Raw genomic sequence first — 19,162 nt, forward strand, 5'->3', positions numbered from 1 at the left:
GAGACCTGCGGTTACTACCCAGTGTTCTACCCCAAACAAACCAGAGATGGACTTGACAGAGGTTAAAGTCCTCCTGTGCTCCACAGTCAGGCGTGTTGGTTGGTTAGTTTGCCGAATGGCAAATGTTCTTGTGCCAAACATGTCTTGTGAAATATTAAGAAGGGGGGGGTTGTGAGAGTGTGGTGGAACAAAGAAAGGGCGTAATGAAATTCTTGCAGAAGTGCTCTCAGTCACGTTATACCACCCCACCCATAGGCGTTGTGATACTGTTATGAAAAATACATAGCATAAGTGTCCTTTACAAGACCTACGCAACAACTCAGTTTGTAAGTTAAGCGGTTCGAAGCAGAAGTTCGGTACAAAGAATAACTAGAAAATGCATTTCCTGAAGGAAATACCAGTGCATGAAATGCAAAAGTTAAGAAAGGAAGAAGAAAAGAAAGAAGAGTGAAAGAAGAAAGGAAAGAAGAGTAAAAGAAGGAAAGAAGAGAGGAAGAAGGAAAGAAGAAAGGAAAGAAGAGTGAAGAAAGGAAAGAAGAGTGGAAGAAGGAAAGAAGAGTGGAAGAAGAGTGAAGAAAGGAAAGAAGAAAAGAAAGAAGAGTGAAAGAAGAAAGGAAAGAAGAGTGAAGAAAGGAAAGAAGAGTGGAAGAAGAAAAGAAAGAAGAAAGGAAAGAAGAGTGGAAGAAGGAAAGAAGAGTGAAGAAAGAAAAGAAGAGTAGAAGAAGGAAAGAAGAAAGGAAAGGAGAGTGGAAGAAGGAAAGAAGAGTGGAAGAAGGAAAGAAGAAGAGTGGAAGAAGGAAAGAATAATATTCCTAGTTATACAGTTGAATGGAGAGGGACAGAGAAGAGGAGCCTTGGAACCTTGGCGCAGGTGTCAGTGAAGCACAGGTGCAAGCCAGTTTAATGACCCTATTATGATGTCATAATGGCCCAATGTAAGTCAATAGGACATTTTTTATTAGTTTTTCTTTAATAACCTAAAAAGTATAAAGTTTAGAAAAATGAAAAATACATAGCACAAGTGTCCATTATAAGACCTACGCGACAAAGTTTGAACGAAGTTTCTACGTTAAGCGGTTCGAGCTGAATTAAGCGCAGAAAAAGGTAAAAAGAACTAGAAAATGCATTTCCTGAAGGAAATACCAGTGCATGAAATGCAAAAGTTAAGAAAGGAAGAAGAAAGGAAAGAAGAGTGAAGAAGCAAAGAAGAAAGGAAAGAAGAGTAAAAGAAGGAAAGAAAAGTGGAAGAAGTCAAAGTCAAAAAAGTCAAAGTAGCTTTATTGTCAATTTCTTCACATGTTAAGACATACAAAGGAATCGATAGGACGTTTCCCACTCTCCCACGGTGAAACATATAAAAGTGCACAGGCACAACAGATAAGACAAGACATTTCCTAATACTAAGTAAACATAAAGATTCACGTACAGTTGTTATAAATACTATATATATAAATACTATAAATACTATATATATATAAATAATATAAATACGTAATACAATTTTAAACAAGTGAATACAAGTGATTAAAGTGCAGAGTCTTGAGTTATTTTTTAGGGGGGCGGGGGGATTTTCAGCTTCCTGTCAGACTGGAGGATATGGCTGGGGGGAGTGAGGGGAGAGAATTTAGCTTCCTGACAGCCTGGTGTATGAAGCCATTTCTGAGTCTGGTGGTGCGGCAACGGAGGCTCCTATACCTTCTTCCAGAGGGTAGGAGGCTGAACAGACTGTGTGCAGGGTGGCTGGTGTCATTCACAATCGAGGTAGCTTTCCGGGTGAGGCGGGTGGTGTAAATGGCTTGCAAGGAAGGGAGTGGGGCACCAATGATCTTACCAGCTGTGAAGGAAGAGTGAAGAAAGGAAAGAAGAGTAAAAGAAGGAAAGAAGAGTGAAGAAAGGAAAGAAGAGTGGAAGAAGGACGGAAGAGTGGAAGAAGGAAAGAAGAGTGGAAGAAAGGAAAGAAGGAAATATGAAAAGAATGAAGAGTGAAGAAAGGAAAGAAGAGTGGAAGAAAGAAAGAAGAAAAGAAAGCAGAGTGAAAGAAGGAAAGAAGAAAGGATGAAGAGAAAAAGAAGGAAAAAAGAGTGGAAGAAGGAAAGAAGAGTGGAAGAAGGAAAGAAGAAAGGATAGAAGAGTGAACAGGAGTGGCTATGGATAAAGAGATAAAGAGAGAGTGAAGAAGGAAAATATTGAAAGAAGGAGAGATAAATGGAGTGAAGCAGAGAGATGGAGTGTGAGAGAAAGTAGACTGAGAGAGATTAAGAGAAAGATGGAGAAAAAGAAGTAGAGTATGGAAGGTGTCTTAATCCCTAGTTATACAGTTGAATGGAGAGGGACAGAGAGAAGAGGAGCCTTGGAACCTTGGCGCAGGTGTCAGTGAAGCACAGGTGCAAGCCAGTTTAATGACCCTATTATGATGTCATAATGGCCCAATGTAAGTCAATGGGAAAATTTGTATTCGTTTTTATTTAATATCTTAAAAAGTATAAAGTTTAGAAAAATGAAAAATACATAGCATAAGTGTCCTTTACCAGACCTACGCGCCAAAGTTTGAACGGAGTTTCTACGTTAAGCGGTTCGAGATGAATTAAGTGCAGAAGCCGGTACAAAGAATAACTAGAAAATGCATTTCCTGAAGGAAATACCAGTGCATGAAATGCAAAAATTAAGAAAGGAAGAAGAAAAGAAAGAAGAGTGAAAGAAGGAAAGAAGAAAGGAAAGAAGAGTAAAAGAAGGAAAGAAGAGTGGAAGAAGGAAAGAAGAAAAGAAAGAAGAGTGAAGAAAGGAAAGAAGAGTGGAAGAAGGAAGGAAGAGTGGAAGAAGGAAAGAAGAAAAGAAAGAAGAGTGAAGAAAGGAAAGAAGAGTGGAAGAAGGAAAGAAGAAAAAAGAAAGAAGGAAAGAAGAAAGGAAAGAAGAGTGAAAGAAAGGAAAAGAAGAGTGGAAGAAGGAAAGAAGAGTGGAAGAAGAAAAGAAAGAAGAGTGAAGAAAGGAAAGAAGAGTAGAAGAGTGAGAGGTATAAAGTTTAGAAAAAAAAACAAAAAACATAGCATAAGTGTCCTTTACAAGACCTACGCGACACATTTCGAATGCTACGTTAAGCTGTTCGAGCTGAATTAAGCGCAGAAGTCGGTACAAAGAATAATAAGAAGAAGTATAAGAAACGAAGGAATAACAATACAGGGCATTTCATGCACTGTAATAAGAAGAAGTATAAGAAACGAAGGAATAACAATACAGGGCATTTCATGCACTGTAATAAGAACTATAGTGTTCACAGTTCGCTCGAAACCCTGCCTCTCTGTGCAGGAGAGAGAGAGGGCAGAATATGCTGTACGCGGAACTATGTGTGCCACGAAGCATTGTTTCTTACGTGTAGTGTGAAAGTAACACATGGCAAGCTAGAGGGGGTTGGTCTGCAGTCATGACAGCGTTGCGATTGCTTTTAATTTAAAATCACTACTGTTAACCGAGGTAATGTGTTTAGCCATGAAGGTTTAATATGTTTGTGTCTGTTCTGACATGTATACATTGTTTTCGAGGAGATTTCTCAGTAAATCGCGAACATGCTCTCTTGTGTCTGCAAGCTAACTTAATCTTCTTATGTTACCGTTAGCTTACACTAAGGTTGAATGAACCTGTATAATTTAATCAATCATTTTAGCAGTTATCTTGTTGGGTACACTTCCTATTGGAAAATGTTCTAACGTGCCATAATATTTTCTGTTGTTTACTGTAGATACGGTTCCTATAGTAACTTAACTGACGTGAATAAGTCCGGTCCAAAGACGCAACAGTGTAGACAGCCAAGCATGAAGAGGTAAACAGGTGCCACACACTTTTTTCCAGCTATATCCCATGTTAGTGTATCTCTTCGTGAGGCCTAGATTTAAACTTAACCTAGCTGCTTTCCTAAAGGTGTCTCCGAATATGTTGAATGTTATTGCTCACTGAATAACATCCATGTTGGCTCCGTAAAATGCGCGTAGGATGGTGGGAAAAGTCTAGCCTTTTGTATAAAGTATAGACAGAAGTCTGAAATGTTCTAAAATTTGTGCAGGCCTGTGAGATTTGCTTCTGCATTGCAGGCAGTGTGTTTTAGCTGTTAGTTTACAAACCATGTTGTGTCAGAAATGTCTTAGCTATACCTCTCATCTGCTCTTGTAGGTAAAATCTATTGGCTTTGGCCTTTACGGCTTAGACAACCCCACATAGAAATCTTGAATCATGATTTATAGTTATTGTGCTTGTGTATAGCAAGCTCCCAACCAATACATTTTGAAAATATTTGAAATATCTTGACTTAAGTCCCCACATTAACTGCCTTCTGTTTGACCTTGTAGCAGTAGTCAAATGCAGCTTGCAGGGAAAGAAAGGTTTGCCTCTCATAGTAGCACAACATCATTCAACAAGTAATATGTCAACAACCAGAGTAAACTGGCCGCCATTCACTTCAGCTAAACAAAGAAGCCACTCTCTTTTTGTGTTATGTAGAGACAAACAAGACAGGCGATGCAAATGAATATCGTGTAGTTTCGCTTTTTACCATACATTCAGAATAACACCATTGTTATTGTCTTGAAACAGCATGTATTCATGTGATCCTGAAACATACATGTTACACCTTTCTAGCCATGCCCTACTCTTTGTACGAGAACAAAAACTGATGCACAAAAAAATCGGCCATGATTAATATTAACAGGAGGATGAGTGTAGGTAAATACATTATCCTCTGGGGTACATACTGATTGACATGAGTATACTAGCCTCAGAGGCTCTCCTCAGGCAAGCTAGCTACAGATGTCAGCCTTCACTATGAGCAGGTGAAATGGCTTTTGTGTCAGGTCAGCGTGAGATGCTCATAAAGAAGCCTCCCACACACTTCTGTCACTCTTCAAGACAACTCAAGGTCATTCTTTTCAAGGGTTGAATTTCCAAGGCTTATAATTGGTTGATACTGTCTCTATAAAATGATAAGGTTGATATCGTTGCACTAAGTTATTTTGGAAAAGAAAATTGGTTTAATATTGAATGCTTATTTAGCTGCATAACTTAACAGCTTCCATGCCAAACTGAACGACTGATCTCTTCAGTATTAGAATCAGTATTAGACGTATTTGACCACGGTGAACCTTATGCAGAGGAATAAAGTGTTGCAGTGCTGTAATGTAATGTGATGGCAACGCTTTCATCCGAGATCATAGCACTGTGTAAAGGCATATAATCACTGTACGTTGTGTTGGATCACAGCGTCTTTTACATGTAAAGCCTTTGTATTTTCCTCAGGCACCCTGGAGCTTTCCTTCTCACATAGGAGATATGTTGACTCAGCCATGGACGAAGTCACCTTCCGCATGGACACTGTCTTGTCAGATGTGCACCTTTTACTGCCCAACGCCCGCCACCTGATGACCCGCCTTAACGGTGTCGGCCAACCAGGTAGCAGGACCGCACTCAGTCCTTTTCTTGCCATTGACATAATACTGGCCAATGAGATGTGATCACAAACCTTACTATCAGAACTCTTGTGGACATATGTGGATCCATGGTAGCTCTCCCCACTCCCACCATTCCTGAAGTGCCATTGTAACGAATGCTTTTATGTGTTTTCACATTTTTATATCTGAAACACGGTATGGCTAAACGTTATGGCTTACACATACTCTCGGTCCTCCACGTGCTGCCAAAACAGCCAGGACCCATCAAGGCAGGGTTCAGTCCCCTGCTTGCATGCCCATTGGAGGCGCTTTCGATGGCGGACAGAGGTTGGCACATGGGCACGCTGACCAGTCCATATACCACCATTACCCAGCCCTGTGTGAGGCACACATTCCTGTTGTACACATTCCTCCCAGTTCCATCATTAAACATTTTTGATGGTGGACAGAGCCTTTGTTGCCGTCTTGTATCACCATGTGAAAGGTCGAGATAGCTGTCGCGGTTAGAGCTGGATGGAAACTCATGGAGGACTCAGGAGGTAGAAGATGTTAGAAAGATGAGGTTTTTATTTCCTCAAATAAGGCCCATAAGGCGGTAAAACAAGGACATTACTAAATACAAAAATAATGTTGCAACATGGACAAATAATCAGGCATCCTAGCCTCAATACAAATAAGCAGTCGACTAGACAAATAAAAGGACCCAGGTAACTAGTCCGAATGAGAGCCCCAAGACTTATGTCTTATTAACAGGCAACTCTCCTGAAACAAAGAAAAAGGCAGGTTTAAGTACCCTTGACACTAGCCTGCAATTGGCTCATGCCAATTATTGATTGCAGGTGTGTCATAGTCAGGCACCTGCACCCCGTCCACTGAAGGCAGCAGCCTACAGGCTGCAGTGGCGGGTCACACAGGTGCCCCGTCACACACCAGTTCATGATTCGTCCCTCCTTGAACCAGTAGCAGTAGGCACTCTCTACTGCTGACCAGGACCACTCCACAGGCCTTGTGCCATTTCAGAGATGCTCCAACACAATCACCTGATCATAACACTCTGGCCCTCACCAGAGTTGCTTATAGGTCTTTACTCCTGGCTATTTCTACCGCCTCCAGAAAGAAGCTCATTCGAGTGGACTGTACTTTTACCTTATAATATATGCCAGACCTTGAGGAGCACTGTTGTTGCATGGTAATCATCATTATTCACTTCATCAGTGAGTGGTCATAATGTCCTGGCTCATCGGTGAAGTCTTCTGTTGGAAGGAGAGCCAGTGGAATATACAATGAGTGCTTCAGTGTATATCTGAGTGCCTCTGCGTATCCTACAGACCCTGTGCCTTCCCCTTCACGAGCGTTACGCTGCATGGTAAACAGAGGATCGTGGGGCATTCATTCATTCTGTCTGAAGACTCCTCACTGGGCTTCATTTACTGGCGAAATTGCTTTAAATTTAATTGAATTGGTTGCTGATTTTATAAAGGCTGGATATGAACAACAACGTTTGCGACAGCTTCTTTTTATTTAAAGCAGTAGACTGCACATCTCAAATGAAGACAAAGAGTCTTGGCTGGCTGGGGCAATTTGTTTGCAGACACAATATTGTCTTTTGCCGACCAGAGCAATGACCAAATCCTAATAACCTGAAAGGTGCACTTTTAAAACCCCCTAGACTATTACTGTCACTATTCCCATACAACCTCGCTCAGTAGATTCCACATTTTGTCAGCTCAACCACCTAATAATAATAATAATAATTAAGACCTTTGTCAGGTTTTTAATGGCACACACGACACACTGGAACACACACGTGCATATATGAGGCGACACAGGACACACACACACACACGCAGGTAGGCCTGAGGTCGCGGTGAATTTATTTTCTGCTTTTTTCCCATCCTGGACCGCCCTTCCTCAAGGACCGCCCAGGAGCAGTGGGCAGCTTGTAGCGCCCGGGGACCAAGTGAAGTGAACTGTCCATCTTTGGTCAGGGATGGACATGTGTTCTGTTCTTTTTGCATGTTTTTTCCACCTTTGGTCGTTTGCACTTATGGTTATTTATGGAAGGGGTGTTGGCATTCTCTGAAGGTAGATCATCTAAACCAGTGGGGGCGTGAACACTCTCCAGGGGGGGCGCGATGTTACAGACGGAGAAAAAAAAAGAAAAACGCCGACCTGTCACTGGTTAGTGAAAGCTCCCTCAGTGGCGAAATGCAAGGGGCTGGACTGACCCAAACAAATCAAATACTGTTTTGCTCCTGATCCACCAATCAAAACGGAGTCTTATCATTTCAACGCGAGTTGCACCTCCGCTTCCGAGTATAAAAAAAAAAACGCAGGCATGGTAAGCGCTCACCCTGAGATGACACTTTGCAGAGTTTGTTCAATTTCTCTTGTTTCCTCTATCATTCAGATATTCATTGCTTTATACAGTATTTTTAAAGACTCACTCCTTCCTTAGTAATACCTTACTGCACTTGCAGTAGGTCTATTCGTAGCCTATTCTAAGGAGTAATTTGCTCCACAATCTTTAAAAAAAAGCTTGTAGCCCCGAGAGCTAGCCTAGCTAGCTACCTTTTCCAACTACAGCTAGCCCTTTTCTCCTTAACACCTAGCCTACCTTTACATTTTTTGATCATCCACCGTGTTGCAACAAATAAAACACCAGCACTTGAATACTATTTTGTGCTGTCCCTGTCTACATTGTGTACAGTTCGTTTTGTTAGGAATCATTGCCTAGCACAGCCTTATCCATTATTCGTATGCAAATCGTTCACAACCACACATACAAGAACACTACGTTGAAATTAGAACTTTATTAACTTCACACACACTGTATCAGCAAACAAACACAACATGGACAAGTTTCTGATTCGTAAAAGTCAGAAAGAGAAGCCTGTGGACTTCTTTAAACATAAACGTGATGGCCTCCAGCAACAACGAACCACCATGTCCAAGCATAGCACTGTCTCCAAGCAGTGTCTGGAGGCATCTTATGTAGTTGCTCATAGAATTGAGCTTGGCAAACCCCATACAATTGCCGAAACACTGATTTAGCCGGCCACGCAAGATGTGTAGAATAATGATAGGTATTGTGCTGAGTTTAGCTCCTATGTCAAATGACACTGTATCACGCCGAATATCAGAAATCAGTTTAGGTCCTATTTCAAAGAGGACTACCGTTCATTCGCCTGAGTTCGGGATCCATTTCTCTGCTCAGCAGATAAGCTGTCACTAGACATGAAAGAGCAGCTGAAGAGTGACAGTAGACTTAAGCATCTCCCCTCTTTCGTCATTCTGGGTAGCAATGATCAGCTTTGCGACATAGCCTTAAAAATGCTCCTCCTTTTCGCGTCGACATATTTGTGCGAGATAGGCTTTTCAAGACTGCGCTCAAAACTAAATACCGCAACCGCGCACAGATCGAGGATGACCTGATGATATATTTGTCAAACATTGCCCCAAGATTTGAGGACCTTTGCAGTGCAAAGCAGACTCATGTCTCGATTATTTCAAATTGTATGTTATGGCAGGTAATGTGTTTTGGCACCAGATAGCTAAATGTAACTAAAAGTGCACATGTTGCCATGGTGATCAAATGATCGCGTGAAGATTCATGGGTAGCCTATGTATTATTTTATAAACGAATAGAAAGCAATTTTTACGTTCTGTTTATGTAGCCTATTGGACGTTTACATTTTTTGGAAGAGGCACCCCAGGGGGTCCGCGCAGGTACTGCAGGGGGTCCGCCAAATTATTTTATCTGAAGCATTTTTTCCCTCTTCCAAAAATGTAAAATGCCCCTAGACTATTACTATCACTATTCCCATACAACCTCGGTCAGTAGATTCCACATTTTGTCAGCTCAACCACCTTTGGTCTCTCATGCTTTGTCATTTCGGCTGTTGACTCACCTTTGTGTTCAGATCAGACGCCTGACGATCTTTTGAAATCACGCACTGTTGCGGTGTTCAATTGTAAACTGCATAAAAGAATGAAGTCCCTGCAGTTGTCATGCACATGAACTGAATTAAGTCCCTGCAGTTGTCATACACATGAACTGCCAGGCCTCTGGAAATAGTTTCCAGACTGAGTAATTTACTAGGTTAGATCTGACCTTTGGAAGTGGTATATTCTATTAGATCATTTACTCCTTTCATTTGCAAGGCATAGCTGAGCCTGCAAGATCATTAATGGTAAGGTCATCATTTCACTGTGCAATAAAGTAGAAACAAACTACTCTCGAAAGTTCTGAGGAAAGGAATTTCGTGATTCAATTGCCATTGAACTTCATGCTTCATGGTGTCTGAGCCTGCAAATGCCAGCAAAACATAAACTGCATGCACATAGAGGAGGGATAAAAGATAATAACACATTCTGCAGGTGACAATGAGGTTTTTGTGACAAGTCCCGGTTGCACACAAACCACCCATGTGTTTGATTTGAAATTGAGAACACAAATCGAGTGAAAGACCCACAGTGCAAATTGCCTCCTCAGTATCAATTATCTTTAAAGCTAATTGGTGTAACATAAACCTAGATATAATTGGGACAGTTCATTTCTCAACACTAACAATAGGCCTATAGGCACAGTAGGACTGCAGAGCAATATTCACGGAATGAAAACACACACCACATAAGAATTGTAGCCGGACACTTGTGACATTTGAATACAAGTGTGCTTGTCTGTGCAGTCTTCGTCTTTAAGTTTGAATACATTTGTGCTTGTCTGTGCAGTGTTCATCTCTAAGTTTAAGATTTTGTGGGATGCGGAGGAGAAGGAGCCTGCCTGCGGTGGACTGAGTGAGGATGGCAGCCCCTCTAGTGCGTCAGAGGCGCCCCTGGATGACGATGGTGACCTGGACGTGGCAAGGAGGCCCAGAGATGCTTCCCCAGAGCGGGAGAGGGTGTGCCCCATCATCCTCAGACAGGCCACGGGCACTTCGACAGATGGCCGTGGGGAAGATGATGATGATGAGGAGGAGGAGGAAGAGGCAACGCGTCAAGATGTCATCAGAATAGGTTATTTTTGTTTATGGTCCCTGTCATGTACAGGCAGCATCTGCTATTGTGTTGTACACCTGGTAAATGACCTCGTCTGAGGCAATCTGGTTTCCCAATTCACACTGACACCATGAACCAGATCAAAACATTGCTATGGGTTGGTAAGATTTTTTTTGTGTTCTTTTTCAATTTATTTTCCATCTGTGTTGAGGCTGTCCAGTATTCCTTTGTGTGCGGTTGGAGCGCAACTGACTGTTGTATCTCTGTCACCATATATAGAACATACAATGGCTACCCCACTGGAAGATGTCGGCAAGCAGGTAAAGGTTCTAAAACTGTCCCTTTTATTGTGAACACACACACACAAACATGTAGTGATTTTTTTTGGTGCCTCTTTTCAAGATTTGGCGAGGAGCTTTTCTTCTAGCTGACTTCATCCTCTCGCGACCAGCTGAGTTCGAGGGAGTTACTGTTCTTGAGCTTGGGGCCGGAACTGGACTGACCAGTGTCGTCATGGCAACACAGGCCAAAATGGTGTATTGCACAGGTATTCATAGTTTTCAGTCACGTGACTACAATAGGTAGCTGGCGGGCAAAAAGAACAGCGAAACAGCGAAAATGGCGACAAACAGTGGACAACTTCGAGCAGTGCCGCCTACTCAACTACGATCGCCATCAACAACAGACCATACCACTATAGCCAGACAGAGATATTTAGAAAAAAATAAAACATTTAGGAGCTTGTGATCCATTTACTGCACCCGCTGACATTTTTATTTCTTTAACCTCGACGAAGTCCCTGCCTGAGCTCCAGTGTGGAGATATTTACATCTACATCAAAAACTGAAAGCCTACAAAAGCACAGATAGTTATTCAATTTTCAGAAGTGGATGGGTTCACAACGCCGTCGTCTGGAAGGTGAAAACAAAAAATCTTCATAATCAGAGCAAAGATGAGTGTCATTTAATAGCTAGCTACCAGCTAGCGAGCTACCTGCTGTTAGCTAGCAGCCTTTAGCCTACCCAACGCTGTTCTTTATCATTTGACACAATTTCCTGGTTTAAACAAGTACGAACACCTGGTCTGGCAAATGACAACTTAAATTATCTTCCCGTATATTTTCTACTGGCATTGTAGTATTACTAGCCTGACGATGTCATACTCATAATTCTAGTCAGAATATGAGTCTGATATCGCTCCATTGGGCTGTGATTATGGGGCGTGTTTCAACCGAACCAGGAGAAAAAATGCCTCTTCGCTCAATTGGTTACCTACAACCAATCAGAACAGCGTAGTATGTGACCAGGGCCAGCTGATAAATTAAACTTTTACCGGATCCCGTAGGAAGGAAGGCAAAAACATCTTTTCGATTGACAAATGCCTTGATCACGTTTCTCTGTTCCTCTTTCAAAATGAATGCACTGTCAATGTCTAAATGGACTCGAATCTATACATTTCAGCTCTCCAGCGGCAGCCATGTTTGTTGAAAACGAATTCAACTCGTGTGTTGGTGACGTGCTTGATTACGTTACTGTTGATGATCTGTCCATCATCGTATAAAGCCCGCCTTGACAATTTGATTGGTCCGGCAATTTCTGTCCGAAAATAATTTCTCCCCAATGGAGTAATGCCAGACCGAACTTCCCGACTTCAAATGTTGTGGGCGGGGCTAAGTTCGGTCTGGTATCCAGGCTATAGTATTACCAGTTGGATGACAAAATACACTAGCCTAGCCTACTTGCTTAGGTACTTGTCGCAATCTCAGAGCAGAAACCGGGTAATCCAATTTGAATTGTGTTGATGCTTTGTTTCTTGACTTTATTACTTGATCTATTCCCGTTTTAGGCAGTTATTCTGATAAATGAGGCGAACAGGGTGACAGCTTTTATTGCCAGCTCCAAAAGTAAGGCTACTTTACTTTACTTTTAAATGCGATAAAAACACAATCCAGGTTTGTCTCCTCGCCGATTTGAACAGCCAACCGAGCAACAACTGTCTAGCATTTTACTACCTAAGTCAGACAATGTTAAAGCGGAGATATTAAATTATCTTGAATGAAAGGTGGTCGGTTCCTGTATAAACTCGAGTGTTAGATAGCTGTGGAATGTTTTTTTTGCCCGCCAGCTGGTCATTCTGACTTCACGTGAAAACTATCAATTAATGGAGCTTAATTGCTAAAGTGAGATTTTGCAGGTGTCTCTGGGTCAAACAAGGTCAGTGAGCCTGCTGTCAGATGGGCTTTCCATGCCTGGGCCACTTTCATCCCAGGCTGTTGATTGCTGAAGTGTGTACATGAGTGGAAATTAGTGCCTGTTTCTCTCTCACCAAAATTGTCCTAATTGAAACTCTCCATCCAAAGTTAACTTTCTGAAGTAATTCCAGAAGGGGGAGTAGAACCATCTGCTGTGAATGTCTTTAGCCACCTGTGGTCTCTCTCTCTTACAGAAAAGTTTATTTTTTTGCAGTATTTCATGTAGAGTAATATTCTTAATTAAAGACAGCGGGACAGCGTATTTTTCTCAGATAAAGTATTTTCCTTTGTCAGCTTGCACACAAGTGATTGTCATCATAAAGACCCGTTAGAGGTATGGATGTTTGTGTATATTAGGATTATCTATATTATCTATATTTTATTTTCCCAGCGTTTTGTGGTAATGATCCATGGTGCTCTCCTGAGGTCAGGTGAGTGAGTGCTCTCAGGTTAAGAGATTTAAGAGATAAGTGTTTGTTTGCGGAGGCAACAGAGCGGGCAGGGTGACAGGCAGCGGGAGCGAAAGTGAGGAGGATGTTCACGGCCACGCTGTTGCCATGGCCATAATTGGAATCTTGGTGTTCTCTGGGTATATTTAAATATAATTAGTTGTGCCTCACAAAATTGTGTCTTCGCCTTTGTTTCTTTTCTTTGTTTGTGGGGGATGGGGGTGGTGAAGTGTTCCCATGAGTGTACAAAGGTGTCCTTACATAATGTAACCTTCAGCTAATGGTGCTTGAGATATGTTTTTCCATGTCTAATGATGACGTGCTTCTGTTGTTCTGTTTGAGAGCCGCATTCTTTCATTTATACACTGAGGGGGGGTGGGTTTAAGCCATGAACGTAAGTGCAGCCGGATAAATGTTTACATGTTTTCCAGACGTGGGCCAAGACCTGCTGAGTATGTGTCAAAGAAACGTCACCATAAACCGACATCTCACAGAAGCCAAAGGTGAGCCATTGCAGGTAACCCATGTTCTGGTGATCGTGCGCAACTGTCTGATCTCACTATTAGATGCCAAATCATTTCAGCAGTCAGCTGTGGCATTGTGGGAGCAGTCATGTGAAAGTGAGCGAATCCCTCCTCAAACCATTGCACTCAAAAGGCATTGACATTTTCCTGTTGGGCAGCTAGCATTCAATGAATTCCCCTCTTTCCCCCTGCAGCGAGTGAGGTGAGAGTCAGACAGCTGGATTGGACAGGGGATGATTTCTGCACAGGTGAGGCCGGTGGTGGCTGTGTGTTTGTGTGTGTGTGTGCGTGCGTGCGTGCGTGCGTGCGTGCGTATGTTAATGGTGCGTTATGTGTGATGTGGGTTATGTGTTTGCGCCATTTTGAAAGCTAAATCGCTTGGAAAGAGTTGTGCAGTAAAGGTCACATTGTGCGCTAAAGGTCACAGTGTGTGCGCTAAAGGTCACAGTGGCCCTACGGTCCATCTGTCCAGCAAGGCCCCCACAGCCCAGCTGGCACAAGCGGGGTTAACTGACGAGGTTAATTGCAGTTTTATTAGTGGAATTATATTTAGTATTTTGGCCGAGAGATGGTATTCTCACAGAGAATAGTCTTCTCTTGGGTCAGTTTCACGATTTCTTCACAGCTCTGCATAATTATCTGTGTGTCCCTATTTTGTTTTTCTGTCTGTCTGTCTAACGTCTCTGTCTATCTACATCTATCTGTCTGGATCCCTTCTCTTGTTAAAGCTACTGTTATTCCTGCAGATGCTGAGGTGGCCTATGCATGGACTGAGGATGAGGTGGCTGACCTGCACAATGAGACATCATTAATAATGGCCGCAGACGGTATGTGTATAAAGAAACATGCCCCTTTCTAAGGGGCTGTGATTGATCTGATTGAAGGTCCTTGCAATTGGCTTGAGTTAATGACCTTCATTTCCTGTTCCTTCAGTGTGCTATGATGATGAGCTCACCGACGCTCTCTTCAGGATGCTGTACAGGATAACCAGCAATCTACGAAACCAGAGCACAGTCTACCTCTCCATTGAGAAAAGGCAGGATGCAAGCAGTGCTACTTTTAGAACAGCATCATCACCCTGTTCTCCCATCATGCTAATATTACACCTCAGAAATGTAGCTCTGTGGGATTAGGACACTTAACACAATGGATGTTGAGCTCAATAACCATCATTCTGTTCCAGAAAAGAATTGGGTTTGGGCGGTTAGTTGTAAGTCCTTGGCAGGGAAAAGAAAATTGTAAAATGTTTATCGATCCCAACCATCATTTGTAGCTTGAGACATGGTTAATGGAAATGTCATCCGTTTGTTCTTCTGCTGAGGTGAGGAAAGAGAACAACACATAAATCAAAGGAAGGGGTGGAACAACAGCTTGTGTGAAATCTCAGAAGTGTCATTAGAAGCTAAATGCAAGCATCGTTCATCACACACTCCATTGTCACGACTGCTGTTCTAAACACTCCCACACTTTAACGGAAGTCTTCTAAAAGGAAGTTCCTTGAATCCTGAGGGAAGGGAATGATTCATTAACTTCAAGGCCCTGTTAATTGGAGAACGTTTCTGTCACATCACAAATGGCTGCTCAATAAACTGAGTCACTTTGGCTCAGGCACTAAACTGGAGCAAACCTTTTCCTGCCTGGGCAGGTTGAACTTCACCCTGAGGCACATGGAGGTGTCCTGCGAGGCCTACGACCACTTCCGCCACTGCTTGGACGAGCTTCACGACATGGAGGATGGCAAGATGCAGTACTGCGTCGAGCAAGTGCTCAGCCCCTTCCCCCAGTTCTTCCAGTACGAGCGGGTGGAGCACCTGGTAAGTGTGTCCTTTTCACTATCGCGCAAGCGTTCTGCGTGAGCGGTCTGCGCGAGCGTTCTGTGCGAGCGTTCTGTGCGAGCGTTCTGCGTGAGCGTTCTGCGTGAGCGTTCTGAGTGAGCGTTCTGCGTGAGTGTTCTTTTCATTATCGCGTGAGCGTTCTGCGTGAGTGTTCTTTTCATTATCGCGTGAGCGTTCTGCGTGAGTGCTCTTTTCATTATCGCGTGAGTGCTCTTTTCACTATCGCGTGAGCGTTCTGCGCGAGCGTTCTGCGTGAGCGTTCTGAGTGAGCGTTCTGCGTGAGTGTTCTTTTCATTATCGCGTGAGCGTTCTGCGTGAGTGCTCTTTCCACTATCGCGTGAGCGTTCTGCGTGAGTGCTCTTTTCACTATCGCGTGAGCGTTCTGCGTGAGCGTTCTGAGTGAGCGTTCTGCGTGAGTGTTCTTTTCATTATCGCGTGAGCGTTCTGCGTGAGTGTTCTGAGTGAGCGTTCTGCGTGAGTGCTCTTTTCACTATCGCGTGAGCGTTCTGCGTGAGCGTTCTGCAGGTTTAGGCCTTTGTTTACATATACCCTCTAGATGTTCGATAAAGGCCTCCACCCTTTCCAAAAACAATTAACAACAATTGACCTTTAGAAAGTGTTTGTATGTCTAGACACATTCCAGTCACATTGGTGATTCCAGTCACAACACAAATCAATCATTGTACCTTTAAATTGTGGAATTATGCCCCTGGGTTCTTTCTGGCCTTTCTTTTGTCAGAAATGCTAATATCAGACAGATATAAATGTTCGTTGAGGCTGATAGAATTGTCCCAACAAATCCTTTCACATTCTCGTTGTTATTCTGCACCAACTGACACGATTATTCAGCGCCAACAAACATCATCCTTCCCTTAGACTGTTAGTCATGTTGGATGGGTTTTAATTAGTGCTGTCAATAGATTAAAAAAAATTAACGAATTAATCGCACATTTTGAAATGAATTAATCGCGATTAAAAGTTTGTTTTTCTTCTTAAGACTAAATCTTTCTATCATGCACCTTTGACCAGAGGCCTGAATAAACAGGGATTCATCTGCTTCAGTTTAGCTGGCCAGGACAAGGTCAAAGTCAGAGGCCTCTTAGCCGGGCGCAGAGGAGATAAAGACCATCTGCTCACAAAGCCATGATTGTCACTTAGAAATTAACACACAGAATGCATTCTGGTACACAAAACAAAGAGTCAGTCTTTTAAGGGCCAGATCCACTGATGTTACTTCCTGGGGCCTCCAGGTATCCGCCTCTATGGGACTGTAAGTCTGAAATAGTAATAATTTCTAAGTGACAATCATGGCTTTGTTAACACTTTGCCTCCCTTCTGCAGATGGTCTTTATCTCCTCTGGGCCCGGCTAAGAGGGTCAGGCGGAACATCCACGCCAGCTATATCCTTAAAGGATTTAAAAATGTCTGTCCAAAACTCAGATAGGCGAGGACACGCCCAAAACATATGCACCAAGTCAGCAGGTGATTGTCCACAGCGGTTACATGCATCACTTACGTCAGGAAATATCCTTGCATTGGTATAATGAATGCGGTGTAAAATCTTGCATTGTATCAGACCATGTCTAGCACAAACTGATGAAGAGTGGACTAGCCCCAACGCAGTCTCCCATGTCCCGTCCGTCAGCTCCACCCCCAAGTGCCGCTCCCAAGCAGCTTTAAGATGGTGAAGAGTCTCAGGCTTAATGGAATCTATCTCAGTATGTATATTTGAAATTAGGCTTTTTACATGGGGTTTTAAAGAGAGAATATGATCAAATTCAGAATAAGCAGGGTGGTTCGGAAATTCTGGAAATTGCTTTGGTAAATAATGTCTAATTTGGAAGTAACGAAAGGGACTGCTTTCTGTCGGGTGCTTTGCATTAAGGTGATAACTTCAAGACGAGCTGCTTCTGTGATGCTTGACAAATTCAGCTTCAGCTTGACAAATGCTACATACAACTTTAGTTTTGTCGATTGTTCCGTCATTTTGGCTCTTAAACAGAGACTTTTTCGCCCAACAATCCCTCAGCTCTCTCCATCTTCAACTACCGCAGTGGTTCTCAAACTTTTTCTGTCATTCCCCACTTTGAACAAGGGGGGCTTTTCAAGCCCCACCTGTCCCTCTTCGCTCCCATAAAATGGTAGGCCAAACCCCCTACTTACGGGCTACATTGCCCGAGGGGACACAGGTTCAAGTCTGGCCTGATGTCATTTCCCAATCCTCTCCCCACCTCTTCTCCGCCTCGCTTCCTGTCATAACTTCATGTTCTATCCAAATATAAGCTTTAAAAAAAAAAAAAAAAAAAAACGTTAATTGCGTTAAAATATTTTATCGCATTAATGGCGGCCTCATTAATCGCATAGATTGACGCGTTAACGTTGACAGCCCTAGTATTAATTGCAATGTCTAGAACAAAAGGCTATAATATGGAAGGGCATTAACATTCTTTTAAAATATAAATTTCATGACAGATAAGTCCCAAAGGGTTGACTGTGTCGGCATCAGCCTTGGATGATTTTAAAGTGGTGAGCCATTTTCAACCCATAAAATGCAGGTTTTTCTAAAAATGGTAATATGGCACTATTAAAGCCCTATTATGCGAGAATTTTTTTGTTTGCTCCTGAGCTCCCCCTAAAGGAGAGCAGAGAGTGTAGCTCACTTTTACTCCACTGTACGGACCCCTAATGGACAGTGGGTTCCCATTCACATCCATTATAAAACTGGCCTGTTAATAACAATGGTTAATTAACTGCAGTTTTCTAAATCATGGGGCTAGAGAAGTCAACTTTATGAAGTCAACATTTTTACTGTGGTACCTATCCCCTAGCCCCCACCCTCAGTCACCGTTATTGAACATCTGAACATTTCATCCACACGCCACAAGAGGGCAGTAACAAGGCCTTTCTTCAGTTCAGTTCAATGCTTTTATTTTGTAGTGTCTTAAATCAATATTTAATTAAATGCTCTTGCATCTTGTCACCTCATTTATGTGTTTTGTAGAGCTTGCATAAGACGGCTTCAATGCTTTTTTTAATTTCCTTTCCCTTCTCTCTCTTTCTCTACAGGAGCTGTGGAAAGTCTCCGCCTACCAAAAATGAACTCTGTGACCGGCTTGGAGCCTCTCTAATTTGGGATGGAATTTCAGTGTCTCCTGATACCTGATATAGATGCTTGTTTTGTGAGATTTAATTTTGTGTTTTAACTCAAAAGGGACAAGGAAACACACACATTTGAAGATTTGATCAGGAGTGACAGGTGAAAGACGTCAGGTTCCTACTTCTGGCTATTAGTTGTTGGATGCCTACAGACTGCAATAGGTGTCCCATGTGTTTTGAGGGCACGTGCATAGACCTAATCATGCCTAATTGCACTATATTATTGTGGAAAGAAGGAAGGGCCATGCTGACCACTGATTGTGTATTTACTCAGCAAGGCACCTTTCATTCAGGTGGTGACACTATCTCCCATGCACAAATTGATGTTTGTGGGCTTTTCTTCTGAAACTTCTTGTTTTTTTCTTTACCTCTAATTGTGTACAATACAAAATAAAAAACTGCTTTTCATGCTTGAGGAGTCCTGTTTAAATGAACGATATGATGAGGCATTTGGGATACTCTCAAAGTCAAGAGGCTCTTCATATTAGAAAAATCAGGCACACAGAGAACGGCG

At 42.6% G+C, this 19,162-nt stretch overlaps 1 protein-coding gene across 2 annotated transcripts; it reads left to right on the forward strand.

Moving 5' to 3' along the window:
• The first annotated feature begins 3,371 nt into the window (after window positions 1–3,371).
• On the forward strand, window positions 3,372–19,061 carry mettl22 (methyltransferase 22, Kin17 lysine). 2 transcript variants are annotated; one of them, XM_012827151.2, is made up of 12 exons: window positions 3,372–3,468; window positions 3,734–3,814; window positions 5,281–5,433; window positions 10,167–10,451; window positions 10,713–10,753; window positions 10,836–10,980; window positions 13,565–13,636; window positions 13,852–13,905; window positions 14,404–14,484; window positions 14,591–14,693; window positions 15,303–15,471; window positions 18,559–19,061. In XM_012827151.2, exons 3-12 carry the CDS (start codon window positions 5,328–5,330, stop codon window positions 18,589–18,591), a joined length of 1,089 nt encoding a protein of 362 aa, XP_012682605.2. In that variant the 5' UTR covers window positions 3,372–3,468; window positions 3,734–3,814; window positions 5,281–5,327; the 3' UTR covers window positions 18,592–19,061. The 2 variants fall into 2 exon arrangements, with proteins under 2 accessions (XP_012682605.2, XP_012682607.2); XM_012827153.2 differs by lacking the exon at window positions 3,734–3,814.
• The last annotated feature ends 101 nt before the right edge of the window (window positions 19,062–19,162 follow it).

This window comes from Clupea harengus, chromosome 1 (assembly GCF_900700415.2).
Source record: "Clupea harengus chromosome 1, Ch_v2.0.2, whole genome shotgun sequence".
Taxonomy (NCBI): domain Eukaryota; kingdom Metazoa; phylum Chordata; class Actinopteri; order Clupeiformes; family Clupeidae; genus Clupea; species Clupea harengus.